Source organism: Equus caballus, chromosome 14 (genome assembly GCF_041296265.1).
Source record: "Equus caballus isolate H_3958 breed thoroughbred chromosome 14, TB-T2T, whole genome shotgun sequence".
NCBI lineage: Eukaryota > Metazoa > Chordata > Mammalia > Perissodactyla > Equidae > Equus > Equus caballus.
Window position 1 is genome coordinate 58,738,378 of NC_091697.1, and position 20,112 is coordinate 58,758,489.

General features: G+C 40.7%; 1 protein-coding gene across 1 annotated transcript; it reads left to right on the top strand.

Moving 5' to 3' along the window:
- Nucleotides 1-1,577, top strand: IL5 (interleukin 5). The gene is given in 4 exon segments (NM_001082499.1): nucleotides 1-144; nucleotides 349-381; nucleotides 1,243-1,371; nucleotides 1,479-1,577. Coding segments are annotated over 4 exon segments (405 nt in total).
- Nucleotides 1,578-20,112: the final 18,535 nt, after the last annotated feature.

A 20,112-nucleotide genomic window follows, 5' to 3' on the forward strand; every position in this document is an offset into this window, starting at 1 on the left:
ATGAGAATGCTTCTGCATTTGAGTGTGCTAGCTCTTGGAGCTGCCTACGTCTGTGCCCTTGCTGTAGAAAGTCCCATGAACAGACTAGTGGCAGAGACCTTGACACTGCTCTCCACTCATCGAACTCTGCTGATAGGCGATGGGGTAATTTTGTTTTTGATTCCTACGTTCTTTAAAATGCATAGGTAATCATTTGTGGTGATTAATTTTTAAAGATCTGTTATTAATAATGAAATGATGAGATTGTTAGTAATGTATAATTGATAACCATATCACTAGCAAACTTTTTATTAAAAGTTATGAATGCTAGAGTACTTTAAAAATGAATGTATTTCCTTTCCTTTTCAGAACCTGATGATTCCTACTCCTGAACATAAAAATGTAAGTTAAATTATGATTCAATAAAATGATTGCATGAATAATTAAATTTCATATTTTAAGCTATAAATCATTAGTTATCATTGGAACTATATGATTTTTCTGTATTTTGTTGTTATGTGTATGGGTGTGAATGTATATACTTATGAATATTAGGGATGACTCTACAATAAATAGACTCTGTTAAACAAGTAGATCAGGCCCTTTGGAGATGTTGTCAGTTCTGCATCTCAAAGAGCCTCATGTCAGGCATTCTTTCCAGAAGAATTCCATACTGGATGAAAGGTGCCTCCTAGTCTCCATTCAACTCTGACTATCTATGGCTTTCCTCACTTCAGTGTCTCTCTGAAAGTATTAGCAACTTAGGGTATGTTTCTAGAATCGTGGTCAGTAGACATTAAAATATACAATGAATGCCCTATAGTAATAGTCATTTCCACATATTTAAATGATTATGGCCATATAATGGAATTATATACATTTGGAGTATGTCATGGTCTATTAAAATGTCAAACATATGATTTAATTAGTCTAAATAGAATAAAATTACCAGCTAAAACTAGAAAAGGAAACTCTGATGTGAGGTCAATCAGTAAGGTAGTTGCATTACACTTCGTAAACATTTGATTTTTGGTTAAGTACTTAATTTATATCCTTTGTAAAACTCCTCAGTAATTATATAAACTTCATTTACTTTTGGAAATTATATCTCAGCCCGAGGTGATTTGCCACCTGGGAAAGTAACAAGTAAAAAACTTTGGAGAATGGGACTCATGTAAATACCACAAAACAAATTCTAACTTTTTGGACCAATTTTTACACTCTGTTTTGACTATTTATGTTTTTAAAATCTTCCTCATTTAGCACCAACTCTGCATTGAAGAAGTCTTTCAGGGAATAGACACATTGAAGAATCAAACTGTCCAAGGGGATGCTGTGGCCAAACTATTCCAAAACTTGTCTTTAATAAAAGGATACATAGACCTCCAAAAAGTAAGTTCAAAACATTTAGTGGAAACTTAAGTATATTTGTCTGGCTGTGCCTATTTTTACAGGAATTGACAATTTCCTATAATACCTATTGCCTATTCTTTTCACAGAAAAAGTGTGGAGGAGAAAGATGGAGAGTGAAACAATTCCTAGACTACCTGCAGGAGTTTCTTGGTGTAATAAACACTGAGTGGACAACGGAAAGTTGAGACTAAATTGGCTTATTGTAGTGAAAGATGTTGAAGGGGAGAAGATGTTTTATTGCAATGAGAATGAGGGCCAATCAAGGGTGGGACCTTAATGTTGGGTGTAATTAAACTTCAGAGGCAAAGTAAATATTTCAGGCACACTGCTACTTTCCCACGTCACACAGGCAGAAAGCATAAATATTTGAGATATATTTCAGATATCGGAATCATTGAAGTATTTTCTTCCAGTTTGCTCAAGGCAAAACAGATATAGGCTTTTATCTTATTTAACGTAACATTCTGTAAAATGTCTGTTAACTTAAATATTATTTATGAAATTATTAAGAATTTGGAAATTTAATATTTATTGCATGTTACAATAAAACAAAAATAGACAACTCTGGTTCGATTTGTTGCTGGCCTTTGTCTCTTACTCTTGAAGTGAGCACAGTCTCTGTGAGAACATGCCAAGTTTGGAGGGAGGGTCTGCATGTGTGCCAGCTGAACAGGCCCATCTCCCTGGTGGCAGAAGTCGCAGGGCCGCTTGGCATACCACAGTGGAAGTGATCCAGCAGGACTTCGTAGCGATGTGGGCAGCAGGGACATGGGTAGGGGCTGAGCCTGGTTTCCTTTCCACGATGTATCCAGAACTTAGGGTGGTGCAAGTTAAATGGTAGGTGATGAATGCATGAATAAATTAATGAATGAATGTATGAATGAATGAAATGACCTTCTAGGACTGGCCATAGAATTAAAATGAGTTTCAAGCCTTCCCTTGGAGGAGGGCAGTGTAGGAATCTGTAGCTAGGTCTCTTTCCAGCCTCTGAGAAGAAGTTGGCAGACCAATCCCACTGCCGGTTCGGGGAAGGAGCCAAAAATCCTCTTTGTGGAGCCCAGAGCGCTGTGGTTTGGGGGGAGTTCTCACCTCACCCGACATTGTGGCATAACAAAAGGAGCAGAGAAGCGCTGGTGGGCAGTTGTATCGGGAAGGCTGGGTTCTAGAGGCACCCACCATGCTGTATTCCCAACGGCAGAGCAGCATCAGGCAGAACAACACCAATATGCCTCCTTGTGACTATTGGTACCATAATTGGAGGTCCTCTGCTTGAAAAAAATTTCTCAAGGATCCAGAAAATATGTTCTTTATATTTTAAAACTGAGACCTGGAGGAGAGATCCAGTAACATTATTCAGCAATGACATTGATTCCTTCAGTCATTTACTGATCACAGGCCCTACACTTCGTGCTGGGATACCGTTGTGGACATGTGCTGAAGGTCTTTACAGATGGGTGCATTTCCCTGGGCACTATCTGCATGGATTGCATGTGTGTGCTTGATTGCTTGTGTGAAGCAACCACTCCTACTGTTTCTGGGGATGGGAGTGGGGCCAGAGCAGTCAGACACAGATTCTCAGGTGAGAGAATGCAATTCCCTCTGTGTAAGAAGATATGTTTTCCTTCCAGCACAAACCCAGGCATGGTGGTCAGCACTCTGCCATGGCCCAGGCCCACAACGAGCGCACTCACCAAGCCCCAAGAGTTGAGCCAACGAAGAGGAAGATGGGTCAGCACGCCACCATGCTGACTGCTCTAGAAACTGACAGGAAACAGGAAACTCAATTTTCAAAGAGGCTGAATGTCAATTTAATTCAACTCAGCAAATATTTACTGAGCTCCCATATGTTCCAGGACTATTTTAGGGACTAGGATCCATCAGTGAATAAAACAGACAAAATTCCCTGCTCTTGTAGAGTTATATTGTCTCTAAATAAAGGCCATATTCCCACTTCTTTATCAAGGTCCCATGTAGTTAATGTGGATTTAAGACTGGAACATTCTATTCAAAGTCCCTCTAATGAACTCTTCCCAATCCGCCAGGTCTCAGAGAAGCTAAAAGCAATCAAGGGTGTACACAATTAACTGAAATGGGGCTTCTTAGATGTACCAAGGGTTTTTAATGTAGAAACTATGATTCTGCAGCTGATTCTACTTTCCCTGTAGAAGCAAAGCCATCCTGATGGCCCCTGGCCAGATGGAGTGGGGTTCCTGCAAGTCAGCTGCTCCCTCACCCACAGCTGACTACTGTGGGCTCCAGAACCCAAGGCATGAAAGGAGAGAGACTCGGCAGTCTCCAGGTTATAGCAATGCTGTCTGAGTCTTGCTTTTCGTCTCAAAAGATTATTCTAGTAACAGAGCATCTATTTTCACTACGTCTTAGTGATGTCATTGTTATTATCTAGTGGGAGGAGCCAGTGTGAGCTATTAGGCTGGTTTTGGGAGGGACACAGAGGAACGGTCCCAGACAACACCTCCACATAATGCATCCAAACCCAGAGTCACTCTTTGTCAGCCATCCTCTTCCCCTGAAATTTGCTGCTGCTGCTCCTCCTTGTCCTTCTTTTCCTCTTCCTTTGAGGTTCCCTATCTTGGCTAATATAACCATGACTATCTCCCCATCACCTTTTGGGACAACTCTGTGACTTTTACCCTCTGTGCTCTTCCATCCACCATTCAGCCTCTGAAGTGTCTCTCCAATTCTCCCTCTCCATCCTCACTGCCTCAGTTGAGGCCCTCACCTCTCAAGAACACTCAGCCATCACCAGCTCTCTAATTCAGGCTCTTTCCATGCCTGTTAAGTCAAGACTGCTGATAAAACACACTCATGTCCACATGTCACCAATGAGCATAAAAACCTCTAGCTCACTATCATCTCAGGTCCAGACTCTTTCACAAGTCATACCTCTGTCCCCTCCGAGACCTGACATACAGAAACACAAGCATCTCTCACGTAACATTGTTTTCAAGAAAACACTAACCAGGAGCCTCATTCCCATTATTTTAAATGGGAACATTTTTAGTGCATTACCTCTCAATCCAAAATCCTCAACCAATTTTCCAAAACGTAAAACACAGTAAAATGCCTGTATATAAGCAAGAAGCTAACAGGTTGTAAAATATTTTATAATTTATTTTTTTGTATTTATTTAATAAATTGTGGTAAAATAAGGATGTAAAATATTTAAAACAGTACTTTCTGATCACTAAACCTTTAATATGGCTGCTTTGTCTGTCTAACATGCTTACATGTCCCCTTGATTGACATTCAGAGCCTTTCCGATTGTCTTCCGTGAACTTTGATATGCTACTAATTATATTTGAAGTGAATCTAGGCTTTCTCTGTTCAGCTCCCCCATCACTTTGTTAAAAAAATGTATCAATTTTGGAAGAGATAAATATAATATTTTTCCTATATAAATATTACTGGAAAAGCATTGTGTTGAAAGGCACATACATTCTGTGAAGAAATGTTCTACTTGGAAAACACTGACCAGAGAGATGTTCCGTAGGGAATGCTAGCTCTTATTCTTTCCAGAATACACCGTGATTTTCATACCTCTGTGCCTTTGCCCACACCGTCTCAGTACATCTGTCTTTTCTCACGTAGGGAACATGTCATTATCCTTTAAGGTTTTCATTTACCCCTCTCTCTTTATTTTCACAGTTCAGCTCAAATGCTACCTCCTCTTTGAGTCTTTCCCTGCCTAGCCCAGGAGTATTAGTCGCTCCCTTCTCAGTGTCCTGCATTACATTGAATATTCCTCTATCAGAGCTCTTGTTTCCATTTTTATTTATTTTTTATTTTATTTTATTTTGTTGAGGTCATATTGGCTTATAACATTGTGTAAATTTCAGGTGTACATGATTATATTTCAGTATCTGTGTAGACTGCATCGTGTTCACCACCAAGAGTCTAGTTTTTATCTGTTACCATACATATGTGCCCCTTTATCCCTTTCACCTTCTCTCGTCCCCCTTCCCCTCTGGTAACCACCAATCTGTTCTCCTTACCTATGTGTTTGTTTGCTTGTTTATCTTCCAGATATAAGTGAAATCATATGGTATTTGTGTTTCTCTGTCTGACTTGTTTTGCATAGTGTAGTATACTCAAGGTCCATTCATGTTGTCACAAATGGCACAATTTTGTCTTTTTTATGGCTGAGTAGTATTCCATTGTATATACCACATCTTCTTTATCCATTCTTCCTTGATGGGCACTTGGGTTGCTTCCAAGTCTTGGCTATTTTGAATAATGCTGAGACGAACATAGGGGTTCATATATCTTTTTTAAATTGTTGATTTCATGTTCTTTGGATAAATACCCAGTTGTGGAATAGCTGGATCTCATGGTATTTCTATTTTTAATTTTTTGAGGAATCTTCATACTGTTTACCACAGTAGTTGCACAGTTTGCGTTTCCACCACCAGTGTATGAGGGTTCTCTTTTTTCCACATCCTCTCCAACACTTGTTATTTCTTGTCTTATTAATTATAGCCATTCTGACAGGTGTGCAATGATAACTTATTGTGGTTTTGACTTGTATTTCCCTAATAATTAGTGATGTTGAACATCTTTTCATGTAGAGATCTTGTTTTTAAATTGCTGTGCTTTCAGATCCATCTTATTCATCTCTGTATATGTATTAGTCAGATAGTCTAGGTGATGCTGCCGTAACAAATAATCCTTGAATCCCAGTGGCAGGAGACAACAAAAGTCTGTTTCTTAATCACACAGAGTCCACTGTGGATGTGATTCTGGGCAACCTTCAGAAAAACTGTCCTCCATGTGTTGGCTCAGCATTCCAGGATGCTTCCATCTTATGGTGCCTCCATATCAACAATTGCTTTTACAATTCCCTTGGCAAGAACAAGAGTCATGTAGAATCACACAATAATTCTTAACTACTTCCTCTCACATCACATTGGTTAGAGCAAGTCATACTGCCATGAGTAACTTCAAGGGGCAGGGGGCATACAATTCTCCCATATGGCCAGAAAGAGAGGAGGATCAGAAATATCGGAGAATATCACTAATATCTAACACAATAGGCCCTCAACAAATGTTCACGATGTTGCAGTGTGTTGCCAAGACAGGGGACCAAACTACTGTTTACTGATCACCTACTATGGGTTAGGACTTTCCTAGACACTTTAGATCACTATCTCAGTTAATTCTCATCACAAGCCAATGTGAGATAGTATTATTCCTTTTTTTTTGATATGGAACCAAAGGTTCAGAGTTTAAATTATTGACCAAAGTCACATAGCTAAAACATGATACAGCTGGAATTCAAATGCTGGTATATGTCATTCAAAAACTTCCCATAATTTCTGAGGAAGCCTTAAGAAATCAGTGAAGTAGATAAGATGGCAGACCAGGCTGTTTGTCATCCTCAGCACAGTTAGTGGCACCCTTAAGTGCCTGCAAGAGGAGGAAAGGAGGGAGAGCAAAGGTGGAGAGCAAGGGTGGTGAAGGTAGAATGTGCTTCTTGATAGAATTCTATCTTTGCTGCTGTTTTTGCATTCCAGTCTGCATTAGAGGAGGTACAGGCATGTTTCTTTGGTTTGGACCTTGTCTATCAGTTCACTAGATCATGAGGTCTGTTTTCTCCCAATCTATCCACCTGACCCAGTGAGTAAGTAGAAGCTAATCCAGGTCCATAAGACTAGATATGCAGAGACAGGAAACTCACTCAATTCACTCATAGTCACTACACCTGTATTTACTTAGATCTGTAGCTGGTGCTATGGTTGTTAACAGAAACAAAGAAAACTTGCTTTCCTTGAGAACAGACCCTGCCCTTTTCCGAAATAAACCTGTGAGAGCCGATATAATCAACATCTTCAATGTGAAATGCTCAGGGCTGTGGCCAGCAAACTGACAACTTGTTCCTAATAAACTAGACCACTTTCATATCATCCCTTAAATCTCAGTCATCCCAAACCAGGGACCAAGTGATGCACCACAGATACTCAGGCAACCTAGGCAGGTGCTTGTTAAGCAATCTTCCTCCAAACACTTTTGCACAGAGTCAAGTACAGAAACCTAAAATTTCCATGTGATTAGCTACCTCTAAGCAGAGAAGTCAATACTCAGAACACCAGGAGGAAGTGGCCCAGGTGCCCCTGAAATCTGAACAAAGCACTGAGATGGAACCATCTGACTTGGCCACATTCCGGTGGAGAAGACCCCCTCCCTCATCACTATTATATAACAGCAAAACTGCCTTCAGGGCCTTCAAAGAACTAATTTCCCCAAGCCCAGTCCAGTCCTGCTCTGCCGATGAACTAGCAGCTTGAAGATACAGAGCTGAAGCAAGGTGCACACTGTGTTATAGGCATACCTCAGAGATATTATGGGTTCAGTTCCATACCACTGCAATAAAGCAAATATTGCAAGAAAGCAGGTCACATGAATCTTTTAGTTTCCCGGTGCATATAAAAGTTATGTTTACACTATACTGTAGTCTATTAAGTGTGCAATAGCATTATGTCTCAAAAACAATGTACATACCTTAAAAATATTAAAAAATATTTCATGATTTAAAAAAAAATTTAAAAATTTAAAACTATTTAAAAAAAATGTTAAAAAATATTTCATGGCTAAAAAATTCTAACCATCATCTGAGCCTTCAGTGAGTCATAATCTTTTTACTGGTGGAGGGTGGTGTGAAAAACGCAGCATCTGTGAAGCACAATAAAACAAGGTACACCTTTAATTTGCTAGGGCTGCCATGACAAAACGCCACCGACTGGGTGGCTTAAACAACAGAAACTTGTTCTCTCACAGTTCTGGAGGCAGGAAGTCCGAGATCAAGGTGCCGACAGGGTTGATTTCCTCTGAAGCCCCTCTCCTTGGCTTGCAGATGTCTGCCTTCTCCTTGTATCCTCACATGGCCGTCCCTCCGTACACGTGCATCCCTTGTATCTCTCTATATGGACCAATCTCCTCTTCTTACAAGGACACCAGTCACATTGGATTAAGGCCCACCCTAACGGCTTCCTTTTAACTTACATTTCTAATGCCCTATCCAAATACAGTCACGTTCTGAGGGACTGGGGATTAAGGCTTCAAAATATGAATTTTGGGAGAATACAATTCAGTCCATAAAGCACACTAAAAGGGAACATTTTCCTTTGGTGTCTGGGATAATGCAGAGGCACACCTCCATGAGGAGCAGAGAGATTGTATGTCCCCTCTATTTTAGGAACTCACAGAAGATGGAAACAGCAGTCTGCACATCTGATAAAGTGCTGACACACGTGTGGAAAAACCAACTCAGGAGGCCCTGGGGCCTTTCTGACACAGTGAAGCATGGACATTTGCACAATGTAGCCTCTGCTAGGACCTCTCAGGCAGACCAGGTGAACCTCATGGCACTCTGGTATGTGCCCGACCCTAGAGCCAGTAGCTTCTCTCCTCTGTGGGCCCTGTGGGGAGATCCCAAGTTCTGGGTGAAGATTTCTCACTGAGAAAGCTCCCTATTGTGGCCACAGAAAGACCAAAGGAAATGCCAGACAGCTTCCTGACGGGTCTTCCCATTCTTCCGCTCTCCAATCCATTCTCAGTGCTATTGTCAGAGCGATCTTACTAAAACAGAGCTGAGCATGCCATTCCTCCACTCAAAAATCTTTCCTGGACTGCCCTGTACCCATAGGAGGAAGCAATAGGAGATGTGGAGGATAAAATGAGAACATCTAACGCGTATCTAATCAGAGTTCTAGAAAGAGAGAGCAAAGAGAATGGGGAAGAGGCAATATTTGAGGAGATAATGACTGGGAATTCTCCAGTATGGATGAAAATACCAATCCATGGATTCAGGACATCTAGTGAACTCCAGGTAGGATAAATTAAAAGAAACTCATACGTAGATACATCATAGTAAAAACCTAGGACACCAAAGGAAAATATCTTAAGAGTAGCCAGAGAGAAAGATTAGATTACCTACAAAGGAAATACCATTAGACCGAGAGCTGATTTCTCAACAGTAAAAAATGGAAGCCTGGTGACAGCAGAAAGTTATTTTCAATATGCTAGAAAAAAACTGTTAACCTAGGGCCTGCCTGGTGGCCTACCAGTTAGGTTTGCACAGTCCGCTTTAGCGGTCTGGGGCTCATCGATTCAGATCCCGGGAGTGGAACTGTGCACAGCTTATCAAGTCATGCTGTGGCAGGCATCCCACATGTAAAATGGGGGAAGATGGGCACAGATGTTAGCTCAGGGCTAATCTTCCTCAAAGAAAAAAAAAACTGTTAACCTAGAATTCCATGATCAGTGAAAATTTCCTTCAAAAATAAAGATGAACTAAAAACATCTTTTTAAAAATAGACTTTAGGGGCCAGCCTGGTGGCATAGTGGTTAAGTTCAGCACGCTCTGCTTTGGTGGCTCAGGGTTCACAGGTTCGGATCCTGGAGAAGGACCTACACCATTCATCGAGCCATGCTGTGGCAGTGTCCCAAATACAAAAAAATCTAGGAAGATGGGCATAAATGTTAGCTCAGGGCCACTCTTCCTCAAAGCAAAAAGAGGAAGGTTGGCAACAGGTGTTAGCTCAGGACCAATCTCCCTCACCAGAAAAAAAAAAGGCTTTATTTTTTAGAAAAGTTTTAGGTTCACAGCAAAATTGAGCAGAAAGTACAGAGAGTTCTCATATGCCCTCTCACCCCACATGTGCACAACCTCCCCCACTATCCACATCTCCCATTAGAGTGGTACATTTGTTATAATCTGTGAACCTACATTGACATGTCATTATCACCCAAGTCCGTAGTTTACATTTGGGTTCACTCTTGGTGTTGTACATTCTATGGGTTTTGGCAAATGTATAATGACATGTATCCACCATTATGGCATCATATACAACAGTTTCACTGCCCTAAAAATGTTCTGTTTTTCACTTTTTCATCACTCTCTCTCATCTGACCCCTGGCAACCACTAGTATTTTTGTTGTTTGCATAGTTTTGCCTTTCCAAATGTCGTATTGTTGGGATCATGTAGCATACAGCCTTTTTATTTATTTATTTATTTATTTTATTTTATTTATTTTTTTGAGATAACTGAGCCCTGAGATAACTGCTGCCAATCATCCTCCTCTTTTTTCTGAGGAAGACTGGCCCTGAGCTAACATCTGTGCCCATCTTCCTCTACTTTATACATGGGCTGCCTACCACAGCATGGCTGGCCAAGCAGTGCCATGTCCTCACCCGGGATCCAAACTGGCGAACCCCGGGCTACCCAAGCAGAACATGCGCACTTAACCGCAAAGCTACCGAGCTGGCCCCCGCATACAGCCTTTTCCGATTGGCTTCTTTCACTTAGTAATATCCATTTAAGGTTCTTCCATGTCTTTTCATGGCTTGATAACTCATTTCCCTCTGTATCCGTGAATGCAACCAACCATGGATTGAAAAGCCTGAACATGTAAAGACTCTTTTTCTTGTCATTATTCCCTAAACAATACAGTATAGCAACTATTTACACAGCATTTGCATTGTATTAGGTATTATAAGTAAGCTAGAGATGATTTAAAGTATATAGGAAGATGTGCACAGATTCTATGCAAATACTACCCTATTTTATGTAAGGGACTTGAGCATCCATGGACTTTGGTATCCACAGGGGGTCCTGGAACCAATCCCGCACAGATACCAAGGAACAACTCTTGTCCATGATACAGATGTACCACAATTTATTTATTCATTCACTTACTGACGGACATCATGGTTGTTTCCAATTTGGGGCAATTACAAATAAATCTGCTATAAACATCTGTGTGCAGGTTTTTGTGTGGACATAAGTTTTCAACTCATTTGTGTAAATGACAAGGAGCAAGATTGATTGAATTGAGTGGATTGAATGGTAAGAATATGTTTAACTTTTATTAGAAACTTCCAAACCGTCTTCCAAATTGGCTGTACCATTTTGCATTCCCACCAGCAGCCAGTGAGAGTTCCTGTTGCTCTATGTCCTTGTCAGCATTTGGTGTTGTCAGTGTTTTGGATTTTGGCCATTCTAATAGGTGTGTAGTGGTATCATTGTTTTAATTTGTGATTCCATAATGACACATGATGTTGAGCATCTTTTTGTAAACACAAGTCTACTAGGGCCAGTTCAACTGACCCCATCTTAGCAAAAATTAAGAGTTGTTTTTCATGATCTGACATCAGAGGGCTGAAAACTTCACCCTTAGATTATGCTAACACCATGATTTTGTGAACATACATCCTATGAAGAGCCATGAAGCTTGACTATGCTTGTGAAGATCATCAATTACCTCACTTCTCCCTACCTCCAAGCGTCTGCCTCCACACTTCAGACTGCCCTGTCCTTCATCCCATAAATTTTGCCCCAAGCCCTGTATTGGGGAGACAGATCTGTGAGCATATGCCTCCCTGTCTCCTTGCAGATCAGTCTAGCAACAAAGCTGTTTTCTTTTCCCAAAAGCTGATGCTGTAATAATTGGCTTTTTTTTTCACGTGCATCAGGTAGGAAAACCCCAATTTTGTGCAGTAACAATTTTGGCGACCATGAAGGGACTAGGTCCTGTGACTGCCTGCCCGATGCTCTGGAGCCCCTGATGGGGTGTGGGGTCTTTTTGCTGACCCCAAGCAGCCACCTAGACCTCTTTGTCTGGAGGATCAGCTGATTGGATTTCTGTTTCCCACCATGGTGTCCCCGGCTCCCTCAATGCTTTTTTTCCTTTTTAGAGAAGAAACAGCTCCAGGATGAGATATCTTTTGGGGGAGTGACCTTGTTAAAACATACCCATGCCTAAATTGTCTAATAATCTCATCATGATCATGGGTTAGAGTCCCCACTGGGGAGATTTTTTTCCAGGTTAAAGTCCCAAGGCTATAATTGTGGGTCCAAGTCTTACTCCAAGGGAGACAATATAAAAAAGTTACAGCCACTGGGGCACTCAAAGAATTGGGTTGGAGTCCTGAACTCTGGTGTACGGTCTCAGAGTATTGGATTTCTGTGTCTCTTCATGTTTTCTTTGCCTGACTGTTAAATTTGTTAAAATTGGCTGTTTGGGGACTGAGTTTCTCAGTGACCATAAGAAACTCTCTTTAGAAATTACCTTGTTCCTTGCGGCCACCTTGGGAAAAGCCCCCTAAAATGAGGATAGCTGTAAACAGCTGGAAAGATAACCTGGGATAATTTAAAATTACAATGGCCATTTTGGACTCTTTTTGTGTCTCCAAACCAAAGAACAAGGAAAATCTTTAATCTTTAGAGTCAAGTGCTCCACCTTCCAGCACAATTGCTCAAAACCTAAAGGTTCTAGAAGTTGCAAATATTTGCAAAGAACTACAAAAGCTTACTAACCTTGTTTAGTGTCTTGCGGCCTTGGTTTCATAATCATCAGGTTGGAGGTCCCCAAAATACGGTTGGACAAAAATGCAGTTACATTCCGTTTTGTGGTCAGAGATAGTTGGACAGACATGTGAGTTGTGCTTTCTTTTGCAGCTAAAGGTCCTGCCAAACTGCCATCAGTGTCAGAGGAATTACTTTGGCCATTAGAAAGAATGTTGTGATTAGATAAATCATTTATAAGTGCACTTAAACCAAAGACTTCAAAATTCCACAGTAATCTTATTGAAAGTTTTGTTGCAAAAAGAAAAAAATAGTTTATAAAAGATCACTAATTATCTCACTTCTCACTGCCACCAATCATCTATCTGCATACTTCAGACCGCCTCGCCCTTCATCCTATAAATTTTGCCCTAAGTCCTGGATTGGGGAGACAGATCTGTGAGCATATGCCTCCTGTCTCCTTGCAGATTGATTTAGCAATAAAGCTGTTTTCTTTTCCCAAAATCTGATGCTGTGATAATTGGCTTTCTTTTACATGCATCAGGTAGGAGAATCCCAATTTTATGTGGTAACATTTTCATATACTTATTTGCCATTTGTATATCCTCTTTGGTGAGGTGCCTGTTCATGTCTTTTGCCATTTTTAAATCAGGTAAAAACATTTCAAGAGGAATACAATCCAAGAGATTGTAGTACCAATAAACTCTCACTAAAAGGACTTTGATAGGTCATACTTCTGGAAGGAGAAAAATCATCTCAGAAAGAAGGTCTGAAATGCAAGAAGGAATTACAGAATTGCTGTTTTACACAGGATGATGTTATCTTCTTCCAGAAATTATTTGCTTTACTTCTAGCAAGCGATTAGGGTAGTTTATCATCTTAATTTAGTCTGAGATACAGTTGATTGAAAGTTGGGTTTTGGTTTTAACGAACTGATCTATTTTAAGTTAGTTCTTATTCTTAAAGTATAATTCTTCAGGGGTCCCAATGGAAAGCCTGGAAGTATTTACAGGAACCCCTCCTATTTGGTGGGCCTTGGACTCCAATTTTTATTCTTCCATACTCATAACATTGCCTAAAATTCTGCTTTATCAACAGTCCCTCAGCCACAGCTTTTCTCTCAGCATCTCAACCTCTAGACCACTGCTTACTAATCACTAAATGCCTCAAGGCAGAAATCTATGCCAAATGTCAGGCTCACTGCTAAGCTTTCCTGTTCTCCAGGACTTTAGTCTCTTAAGTCTTCTTGGCCACGTTAGCTTTGTGTTTTAAATAAATTTGAAAAACTATCCGGCAGCTTTCCTAATTGTTCTTAGCTAGAGGGCTAGTCTGTACCAGTTGGTTTGCCATAACCTGAACTGAAACCGTCCTTCTGGCTTTTGCAGAGGCCAGAAAGGTAAATTGAATGGGAATATGATAGGGACCACCACTTGCATGTTTCAAGTTTATCACGGTGGCAATCATGCAGGGATACAGTATTGCCTTTGATTTACTATCTTCAGCAGGGTCAGGGTAGTTCCAAGGCCTTCCACTTGATCATTACTCCAAGAATTAGAGAACCAATATGAGGTTTCTCCCAGGTGCTAAGAATGTTTAGCCTATTTATACAGTAAAGAACTAGACCAAAAATCTTATGCCAAAGGTCCATTTATCACTTGTCTTATGTAAATTCCATTCTAACCAGAAAATCATGATGGCATTTGGTTTGCCAGGTGTCAGTGTCAGCTCAGACCTCATATGCATCAATCTTTGAAAAGTCTAAGTATTTCCTTTACCAGTGTATGATTATTCTGACAAATGGCTCTAGGTCACTTTGGTAAAGAATCAAAGAAAGTTTATTGCACATACATGCAGCAGGATTGCAGGGTCCTCCTGTTTGATTAATGGACACTGGGTTTATGAACTGCCTTACATCTGTGAGATGGATGAAAGGCCTGATTCTCCATTGTGTTGGCTAATGTCAGGCCTCTACACATAAGCTCTTGATTTTATCTGACTATATATACATTGAATGGCAGGTTGATTGATTATCCACTTCTCTTGCCTCTAGGAACACTTTACTATATTAGCCACCACTATACATCCCTGAGGGTCAGAGATCAAGATACTCTGATTGCCACGATAGCCTTGCTGCTCATTGTAGTAATTATGTCCACTTTGCCTCTGGTTAAGCACTACCAACCTGGCCTTTGTCATTCTAGGGATCCCATCTTGCCCACTGATATTAGGGAGCATCAATGCATCAATGGTAGCATCCCTCACTCACCTTCAACCCAGCTTACAAAGAACATCCACTACTTTATACATATACATATACATATACATATACATATACATATACATATACATAGCTTTATACATATACATGGCTTTGCAATGATGCCTATTTCTCTTCACTAGGGTGTCCCTTGCTGTGTTAGTGAAAGGGGCATTCTCTGTGCCCTCCAGGGAACATAGTCAGATAGTGGGTTCTCAGATCATACACAATAAGTCCATTTAGTGTTCCCACTTCCCTGAGCTATCTGCTCTCTTCTTCAACACTGTGGAAGGGAAGATCTGGCATCTCCATTTCATATTCTGACCATCATCAGGGTCAGGCTTCAAAGAACCATTCCAGCAAACTCTTAGGATCAGCTCTAGATGTTCTTACCAAAACATTAAATCCTCAGTCATAGTGAGTAGCCCTCATATCAATGAATTCAACCCCACCCAACTCTGTATTCTTGTGGACTAACAGCCTTAGGATCTTCCCTGCCCTGGATTCTGACAGTACATATTAGTGAGCTCCTGCAAGGCTTATACTTCCCTGCCAAGACTGTATGTCAGTTGTGAACTATTGCCTTTCAGCTTCAAACCCACCTTCTATACTCTGCTGGAACCAGGATTCTGCAAACCAGTTTCTCCTTTGCCAGCTGATTCTCTCTTAGGATCTGTTAATAGGGGGTGCTAGGCCAGGAGGCTGGAAGAAGAAGGGACTTGCTCCTTCCTGTTTGCTCCCCATTCCTTGTTTTTGTTTTCTAGTCCTCTTTTTCATGTTCCTATTCCTAATCCTAACGTTAACCTGGCAGCAGCAGTTTGCTCCAGTAGCAGCAATTGATCACGGTTTGCGGTTTTTCCACCATTTATAGAACCAACCTTAGCACACTTCATTTCCCTTTGAGACCCCAGCACCGGCCAACCAGCACCCCCTTAGATATCTGGATCCCATTCCCATAGGATCCCTTTTCTGAGCTCGGAAACACCACCAGCAGCCAGTGGAAGACCAGTGCCCCTTCCACAAAGGTTTGAGTTCCAGGTCCACAAGTTCCTTCCTCCAAGTTTCTGAGTTTTAATAATTTCAACCTCTTCCCTTTGATCCCCAGTTATAGGGCTGGGAGCTGCTCCCCACAGTTCCCACTTTCATAATGTCTTATTGTTGCCTTTCCAGTTTTCCAATATCTGCTTAACAATTATTTATATTCAATTCTCTCTATTACGATAACTGGTACAGTTTCTAGCTCCTGATTGGGCCCTAATTGATACAGGCTGTTCTGAGATCTGACTCTGATTATCGGTCTGGAGGCAATGAGGGGTGTTGAGGGAGGGTAATGAGGAGAATAATGTCATCTTGTGAAGCACATGTTTCAAGAAAAATAATTATTCTGTTTCCAAGCAAGGAGAAGCTGCTCTACTCTGACAAGGCAGAAAGGCCTGCTTCTGCTGGTTAAGGAGGGCTCAGAAGAATTTTGGGTTTCAAGAGTCTCAGGTTTGGGGGCCGGCCCCGTGGCCGAGTGGTTAAGTTCACACGCTCTGCTTCGGTGGCCCAGTGTTTCACCAGTTCGAATCCTGGGCACAGACATGGCACCACTCATCAGGTCATGCTGAGGCGGCATTCCACATGCCACAACTAGAAGGACCCACAACTAAAAAAATGCACAGCTATGTACCAGGGGGCTTTTGGGGAGCAAAAGGAAAAATAAAATCTAAAAAAAAGAGTCTCAGGTTTTCCCACCCACATGTTCCTATCCCACGTCTCATAGTCCCACCCTTTCCCTACGAGGGCCCCAACTTTGACATAGAAGAATGCCAAAGGTGCACAACTATCCTCCTCTGAAGCTCTACAAATACATGCAAATAATCAGATCCTGAGCCTAATTTTCAGCTCAGTCCGCCCTGTGGCTGCAGGAGATAAGGGTCTCCTTTAAAATTGCCATAGAAGTCTTCCAACATTCGGAGCATACCTTAAATTGAAATTCGATTGCCCTGAGCCTATCATTCTCTTTTGGTAAGGTTTCCCATGCTGTCAGAAGAGTCATTGTACTCTGGAATCTGTGTAATTGACATGGTTCCCATATATCCCAGCCACTTTATCTTCCATTGCCTTGCTCTCCATCTATTCTTCAGCCAAATTAACCAGAGTTAAAAGCTTAAGAAATTGAAAAGCCACTGCATGCTAGAAACTATTGCCAACCCACATGTTCTCAGCAATAGGTTCCTATTATATTAAGAGATGAGCAATCCAACTTCAAAATTTCATTCCAAGGGCTTGTTATATCTGATAATAACTGTCATAGCCCAGGTCTCCTCAGAAAGCAGAGCCTGAGGCAAAGATTAAAGTGTTGACACTTCATTTGGGAGTTTAAGCCTGGATTGGTGAGGATGAGGATACAAGGAAAGTGAGGCAAGAAAGATGTGCAACAATGTGTTGTGGTACATTACCACACTGGCCACAACTTCACGCTGGGGCATGAGGAAACAAAGCAAGTCTCTCAGCAGTGTGTTTGCCTGTCACAGGAATTTCTCCAGAAGTGTTGAAGGGAGAAAGCATACCATAGAACAGTGCAGAGAAAGGGCGAAGGAGTGGGGACTGGAGATGCCAGCCTCCCTTTTCTCTCCCTCATCCCGTTGATCAGGGTTCACTCCACAGGAGCTAACTGCCTTGACTTCCAAACCGCATCATCTGGTCACTGGCAGCCACTTAAAAAGCCAGACCCCATTCCACATAGCGTGGCACTTCATCTATGTCTGGAAGTGAAGGGATGACTTGGTGTGGGTGGGGTGCCATCCAAGAGAGAGAGAAAGGAGGAAGTGGAGGAAATCTGAGAAGGCACACAAAAATGTGTCCAATACAAATATAAATTCCAAAAGCTAATGTGAGAAGACAAAGAAAATCTGAAGTGTTCTATAACCATTAAAGAAATTGATTTAATGATTTAAAATCTTTCCACAAAGAATACACAAAAGCCAGACAGTTTTGTAGATGAGTCCTCCCCAATTTTCAAGTCACATCTATTTCCAAACACATGTAAGCTCTTACAGAAAATAAACAAAACTAAATATTTCCAAGCTTATTTTGTGAAGCTAACATATATTAGAGTAGAATCAGAGGGGGACAGTATAAGAAAAGAAAATTATGATCCTATACTCACTCATGAACATGGATACAAAAATTGTAAACAAAATGTTATCAATCCAAACCCAGCATATATAAGAAGATATTACATAATAACTACATTGAGTTTATTCCAGGAATTCAAGATTCAAGATTTAAAAATCTATTAACGTAATTTACTACATTAACCAATTAAAGAGATAACTCACATTATATCAATGCAAAAAACGCATTACTGAAATTTAATATCTACTTAACATAACTTCTTTTAGTGAAATTGAAATAGAGGGGAACTTCTTTAATCTGATAAGCTTACAGCAAATAAGATGTGCTCAATGGTGACATGTTAAAAGTATACCTTTAAAAACAGGAACAATGCAAGAACACCTGCAAGACCACTGCATGTGGACTGTGCAATCCCAGGGAGAACCACTGACATCACAGACATTGTAGATTTGAATACGTATTGTGACAATTTCCTACCAGATGGAAATAAAGTGTCTTGAGGAAGAGGCTTCTTTTTCCAATTTGCACAAAGTCTTTATATGGGCTAGTGGTGGCCCTGGGTAATGATAACTCCATTTCTATTAAAAAGTGTGACTGAAGGTCCTGACCTTTGCAATAAGATCAAAAATAGCACAAAGAAATATGAAAATGGTAATGGAAGAAACAAAATTCATGTGTATGTATATATACGCATATATATATATATGCAGATGATACAATATGACAAAAATAAACCCAAAAGAATGTAGAGTCAGTCAAATGATTATAATGAATAAGAGTTTAGCAAATCGCTGGATCAATATACAAAATCAATTACATTATTATACATGACCCACAAACAGAAATGTAATTTTAAAGAAGATATCATTTATAACACAAAACTGTAAGGTGCCAAAGAATAAATCTAACAAATATGGGAAAAATTTTAAAACTTTATTGAAAGGCATTTTAAAAGGACCTTAACAAATGCAGAGGCCCAGTACGTCCATGGATACAAAAACTCAATACCATAATTTGGAACCTGATCTATAAATTCAGTGCAACTCCTATCAAAAGCCTAGCAATTTTTTTCATGGTACTTACTAAGCTGATTCTAAAAGTACACGGAAGAACGAGGATCTAAGAACAGCCAGTACAATCTTAAAGAAGATCAGGATGGGAGAATTTGCCCCACTAGATATCAAGCTTTAATAATTAGATCAGTGTAGTATTGACACAGTGTAGAGTAGTGGCTCTCTACAGAGGGTAGCTTTTCCCCTAGGGAACATTTGGCAACTTTTGGGTTTCACAGCTGGAGAGGAGGGAAGGGATGCTGCCGTTATCTAGTAGGTAGAGGCCAGGGATGCTACTAAACATCCTACAGTATACACAGGACAGCCTCCACAACAAAGAATTATCCCACTTAAAATGTCAATAGTGCCAATGTTGAGAAATCCTGGGATAGAGAGATAGATCAACAAATAACTAATTTTTTAAAAAGTAAATATGACCTTGGGGTGGGCATATCCAGCAGGAAACAGCTGGAATATTCATATTGGGTAACTTGAGGAGAGCTTATTTAATAAAGGGATCATTACAAAAGTGAGAACAGAGTGTAGAGATATCATGAGGGAAAATGCAGTTCTCTGGGGCTAATAATAGGAGCAGTAACAGGAGAGGGAACTGTGATTGAAACTCAGAGATACAGATGGCTATGTGGAGAGTGCCACTGGTAGAAGATGGGACTTTCAGGCGAGGGACACAGCCAGACTGCAGCAACCTTGACAGGAGAGAAGTGAGGGGACAAATACCCTGACTTCACTTAGCTCCCATCTTTTGATCGCTGTCAACCATCCTCACGGCCAAACCCAAGAGGGAGCTGTAAGCAAAGTCATGAATATAGTCCAAATGGGTCTGCCTCCCAGGACACAGAGAAGGCTAAAGAAGAGTCGAGAGTACGTCTGAAGGAGCAAACAGGAGCTCTCCAGCATGAATGGAAGGTTTCATAAGGAAAACCCCCAAAGCACAGATCATTAAGGAAAA